The sequence below is a fragment of the Myodes glareolus genome, chromosome 22 (assembly GCF_982192425.1).
Source record: "Myodes glareolus chromosome 22, mMyoGla1.1, whole genome shotgun sequence".
Lineage (NCBI taxonomy): Eukaryota > Metazoa > Chordata > Mammalia > Rodentia > Cricetidae > Myodes > Myodes glareolus.
The window spans coordinates 46,925,736-46,931,735 of record NC_142047.1 but is presented as its reverse complement, the minus strand read 5'-3'; the positions used below and the strand labels follow the sequence as shown (position 1 = coordinate 46,931,735).

The 6,000-nt window shown below is 49.2% G+C and overlaps 1 protein-coding gene across 1 annotated transcript in view; it reads right to left on the bottom strand.

Moving 5' to 3' along the window:
- Positions 1-3,545: 3,545 nt before the first annotated feature.
- The window catches only part of Plcg2 (phospholipase C gamma 2), a 133,623-nt gene continuing 131,168 nt past the window's right edge, over positions 3,546-6,000 (bottom strand). Inside the window, exons 32-33 of the mRNA XM_087900458.1 lie at positions 4,590-4,774; positions 3,546-3,942 (exon numbers count right to left, since the gene is read on the bottom strand). Of these exons, the coding sequence (XP_087756584.1) occupies positions 3,900-3,942; positions 4,590-4,774 (228 nt within the window). The 3' untranslated portion in view covers positions 3,546-3,899. The remainder of the gene's footprint in view (positions 3,943-4,589; positions 4,775-6,000) is intronic.

Here is a 6,000-nt window from a genome sequence, read left to right as displayed (position 1 = left end):
TTCAAATAGAAGCAACATTCTTTTCAGATATCGTCAGGGGGCTGTGGCTGACAGACACCCTCCCTTCCAAACCGACACACACAGGCAACTTTGAATAGGGGATCTTCCTATTTTCCCTGTTCCTCCTGGAATTTTTATTTTCACCCTGTTTCCCCCCTCAAATCTAGAGTCCAATTACTTTGGGCTTGCATGCCGCTTAACTACAGCTATTAAGCAAAATTTACATATTCTCCATGAATCATGAGGCTCTAAGGTTTTAAAAAATTTTTAATTGAGCTTGATCAATAAAAATACAAGATACAAGTTGTAACGCAGAAATCACTGAGCATCGTAAAAAGATTCATTGGAAACATGAGACAAAAATCTACTGGATGGTCAGTCCATTCGGGGTAGCAAAGAACCAGGAACCACCATTTGGGGCTCATGTGTGAAAGGGCTTGGACTCTGTTGTTTGATCTTTTACAGTATTGTCTCTTTGAAGGTGAGAACAAACCTTCTGTTTAGGCAGATTCTAGCCTAGAATCTGCAAGGCGATGCCTGAAAAGTTCTAGAATGTTCTAGAATCATGGACTCAGTTGCTTTAAGACCCCTGGCCATGGTGACTTGAGTTTAGGATGTAACCTGGTCAGGAAGCACATCAATGGATAGATTCTGTTGTGCAGCTTTGTTGAAAGGAGCAGCTGGGAGGGCAGGGACTGGAGAATCACTTGCTGGTCTTGCAGAGGACCTGGGTTTGGTTTCTTGTATCCACATTATGTGGTCTAACTCCAGCTCCAAGGAATCCAACACCCTCTTCTGGTCTCTGTGGGTACTGCACTTGTGTGCACATACTAACCCATAGACACACAATGCACACAACTAAAAATAAATATTTTAAAAAGAAAAGTTAAAAGAAATCTCTCTCCACCACTTTCTACAGTAGACTGTACTGTGAGACAATGGTCTTGTCCCCCGTAAAGATTTGTCACTTGCACTGGCTTAATAAAATGTTTATTGGCCATCAGCCAGGCAGGAAGTATAAGCAGGGCGACCAGAATAGAATTCTGGGAAGAGGAAAGGGTCAGTCTGCAGTCATCACCCAGACGCAGAGGAAGCAAAATGAGAAAGCCTCACTAATAAAAGGTACCAAACCCCATGGCTTACACAGACAAGAATTATGGGTTAATTTAAAATGTAAGAGTTAATAAGAAGCCTAAGCAAAAAGGCCAACCAGTTTATAATTAATGTAGACCTCTGTGTCCTTTTTTTTTTTTTTTTTTTGGTTTTTTGAGACTGGGTTTCTCTGTAGCTCTGAAACCCATCTTGGAACTAGCTCTTGTAGACCAGACTGTCCTTGAACTCACAGAGATCTACCTGCCTCTGGGATTAAAGGCGTGCACCACCACCGCCCTGCCCTCTGTGTGTTTCTTTGGGACTGGGCGGGACAGAAACCTCTGTCAACAAGACTGGACCCATGCACCATGGTAAGCAGAGGGTCCTGGAATCACCTTGGGAAGTGCAAGGCTCTGTAGCCTGTTTAATTACCATACATCCAAACCTCTCGGCACACAAATGTATAACTTTATCTACTGAAGTCTCCCACACCCAGTGACCTTGCCACCCCAGCTTTGTATTTTCTCAATGTCCCAAATCATACACCAAGGATGGTGAGCAAACCAGTGTCACCTAACAGTGTGCATGGTTGGTGTCACCAGCGCTGCTGTCACCCAAGATGCCCGTGGTCTGCTGTCTAGACAGTTATGACCCAATCAAGCTCAAGATGGATGAACCCCACCAAGCGGTCTCTATCGATGGACAAGAAGGAGGATGTTCTTACCAGTTCCCTGGTACAGCTGTTCCTTCCTACCCCTGCCCTGCAGGGTGTGGCTCTCCATGGACGTCATGCCTCCATGGTCAAAGAGATGCTTCTTGCTGCCTTCTTCCTGCCCCCTCTCACTTTCTTTGATACAGCAGCAAAAATATCCATTTTAAGCAATAGAAGACTCCAGCCTTAGCATTTTTTTTAAAACACTAAGGTGGCAAGGGGAGCCGAGCAAGGGGTGGCAGCAGCCCAGGCTCTGCTGTGTAGAGGTAGCAATGTGATAGAACGGGGCCAGGATGTTGCCACATGGGAGAAATAAGTTCTAGCCACTACCTGGTCCCAGCCAGTGGGAAAACTGCTACCGAGCGTGGCAAGTCCTTCCCCGCAGCCTTCTCCCAACCTTTCATCAAAGTTACTTTCTACTCCGCTATAATGAGGACTCCTTTCCTTCCTTGTCAATTATCAAATAAAATACAAAGTCGGGATCAGAGGAGTCACAAGGGAACACTCCTCCTCGGGCTGCCATTAACTCGGTCCTGGCTTTGCGGGAGGTCTTTCTCTTCAGGAGCTCAAGGCTGGATGTGGTCCCTGAACCCAGTAACAGCTGCTTTCCTCCGAGGCTCCTGACCTTGGCTTGGAAGTCGGTAATGAAGCAGCCCTGCTCAGGAAATTTTTGGAAAATGAAGGTCCTTTGGTCAGAGAGAACTAACTTTTCATCTTTTCCCCCAGCAACACGCACGCACGTGCGTACGCACGCGCGCATGCGCATTAAGCCTGGCATCCTGGCTATCACCCAGGGGAGGAGAGAGTCCCGTGGGTTTCTGACCCCAGGTTCCACTCTGCCAGGAAGCAGCTTGCCGTTGGCTCCCTCCTCCACCTGCCCGCGGCTCCTAGCTGTTCGTGGCTACACCTGTTCTCCCAAGTCAATTCTCCACTCACTGAGAAGCTGTTTACTGCCTGCGTAGCTTCTCCTTTGAAAGTTTGATAAAGCTGGGGACTTGCGGGATAACACATGAGTCTGAGTTCTACTCCAGCAAAACGCACACACGCACAGACACACATACATAAACACATACACACGCATGCACACATACACAGCCTTGTTAATTCCTGAAAGTACCGAAATGATGTCATCCAGGTGACCATGCACTGGGTGCGCCTGCCTCTCTGGAGTGACCATCGGCTTCCTGCACCATCCTGACATCACTGCATCACTGCCATCAAAACTTAGCTTGATGCACCAGCAAGTTCAATAACTCAGAGAAATGTTCCTATAAACCAACCTGTCAGCTTCCTCTTTTTAACTAGCGATGCTGCTGTTGGCTGTAGCCCCAGGACCTTTGCAGCCGCCTCCCACCAGACTCAGGGGGTCCTGGGTGTGATGGGGGGGGGGGGCCACAGCAAGGACGCACAAGAAGCTGGTATCCCAACCCTACAATACCACTAGCCACGAGACAGAAACTGTCCTAAGAGCAGATTCCATGCTGATCTGTCTAGCCAACCTCCATGCTGGTGATAGTTAACACACATTGAGCTGAGCCCCTGACCAGGCACCTTTGGGGTCCTGTGGAATCCAATGGCCTTAATTGTCGTCATTTGCCTCTTAGCGAAAATCCTTCAAAACCTAATGAATTAGTTCCCCATGTCTCAACTCATCCTCTGAGGAAGTCAATTACCTGGGTCATCGGCAGAAGCTTGTTCACCACAGAGGAATCCCTGCTCGCTGTACAGATGTAGAGGAAGCTTAACGGCTTGAAACGGTTGTCTTTATTCAATGAGGCCGGGGACAGGGGAGGGCAAACATGAGAAACACAGTTTGGGGATCCTCTATCAGGAGTATAAGTTAAGAAAGTTGTCCGAGGTGGAAAAAAAAAAAACACAGCAGGAAATGCGCCAACTCCTTCTGCCCATAGGGGTGTCTTCAGTAATGTCATCTCAAAAGTGGCTCGGAGAGAGGACAATGGCAGTCACAGATGAGACTCTTCCTGGGGGCTGATTATAAAGCTCTCCCAAACCCAGACATACTCGTGCACATGCGCTCACATACACGTACACACACACACACACACACACACACACACACACACACACACGGCTTCTAGGAGTAGAACCGGCTGTTGCTGACTCTCTTTTCTCTCAGCCTGAAAAGAAACAGATTGAATCCCATCAGTGGCTATGATCCACCCTACCTAACAGGTCCCTTGTGGCCGAGTGGAGGCGGCTCTGGGCTCCTCGCACACCCGGAGACTCGGGAAATCTCCACTTGCTCCTTGGTAAATAAGGTGACAACAGCTTTTCCAAGGATCCAGCGGGAACACACCTTGGGTGAGGAGCTCGTGACGTGTTCTTTGAAGATGAGTTCATCTGATGCTTGGTCCAAGAACATGCAGGACCACTGGCTGCCTCTCCCACCCATCCCGTGTCTGGGACACGACCAGAAGACTCCTCTGGGGAGAATTCTGCTCAGATCTGAACCGCTTAGCCTACAGCTGACCACTCAGTAAGGATAACTCAGAAGTTAGTAGTCACTGTGGCTTAATAGGAGAGTGCTTGCCTAGCTATTTATGAGGCTCTGGGTTTCCCCAGTACAACAGAGCAAACAATTGGTGCTCACCATAGATTGTCATTATTAGACTGAAATATCCGTGGAGAAAACAGGTTCTTCAGAAGGGAAGCAGCAGGTGCTTGATGCATTATAAAAAGAAGCCCCTGGTGCTGAGGTCACTGCTAGACGCGCCAAGACTGCACACATAGGGGAATGGGGGTGACGATACCCACTGACACCTACCTCCGGTTACACTTCTCCTGGTACAGCTGCAGCTGGTTCTCGTTAACATTGAACTCCTTCACCAGGGCATCGCGGTTGGCTCCGCGCAGGTTCTGGTGCGTGTCATACAGGAAGAGCTGGTTATTGAGCTCCTCTTGCCGCCGCCTCAGTTGGCGACAGGAGGAATAGAGTTCCTCTTCGCTCTCCTGGAGGGGAGGAAGCAGAACAACCCTGTGAGGGACATTGTCTGAGCCAGCGTGGGAAACACACCTGGGCTCTCACAGAGCGTGCAACGGGGACCACTCCCGGAGTCCAGGGCCTAATTTAACCAAAGGTAACTATGGCAATGCCGAAACTGGAGTCTCTCCTGTCGGCTCCAGCCTCTGCGCCACCGTCATCTCCTCCAGCAGAAGCTAGCAGCAGCTAAGGCCCTTGGTCTTCCGAATGGCAATTTTCTATGAAACCCTGAAACACAAAGGTACTGCACCCCTTTCTGAATCTGCTTGTCACTTGGTCAGATCGCCTTCTGGCTTTTTACCTAACTCCATGGCTGCCAGTGCAGGGATATGTTCCCAGGGAAGAAAAAGTGCCACAAGTGAGGACACAGGTGGCAGAGAGCAAACGATTTCATATTGTGCAAGGGACTTAAAAGGGCCGGGGAGATGCTCGCTCAACAACATGCTTGAGTTGTAAACATGAAGACGACCCCAGAACCTATGTGAAAACCCTGAGAAGATCAGGGCAAACCTTTTATCAGCTCTGGGGAGGCAGAGACAGGTAGATTCAAGGGGCTCACTGGTCAATCAGCCTCGCCTAATTAGTAAGCTTGGTGGATTGAGAGACTACCTCAAAACCAAGGAGAGAAGACCCAGCCATTAAGAGTTCTTGCTGATCCCGTGGGGACCAGAGGTCAGTTCCAAACACCCATATGGGGCAATTCGCAGTCACCCCTAACTCAGGCTCTCGGGAATCCAACACCCTCTTCTAGCCCCAGAGGCACCTGCTCTCACAGACACACCCTCATGACGCTGCCTGTCTTGTGTTGCACTTCTATAAACAGCTACAAGTGGGGCGCAGGTGAGGAGCAGGTGCTGTGATACACAGCGGCACTTCCTGTGAACCCCACCTCTGCGTCACTAACTACTCCTCCATCCATTTGCTGCCGTCTCACCAGCGGACACAGCATCTCCGCCAGAGCTGCTCTTTCTTGGTTCATTCAGACACAACTTCTCCATCCTAATGTTATCACATGACTGTAGCGTGGCGGTTCCCAAACCATGGGTCGCAACCCCTTTGGGGGTGGAACGATCCTTTCACGGGGGGTGTCACCTAAGACCACCAGGAAACACGGATATGTACAGTATGCTTCTTAACAGTGCAGAATCAGTTATGAAGCAGCAATGAAAGCAATTTTATGGTTGGGGGTCACTAC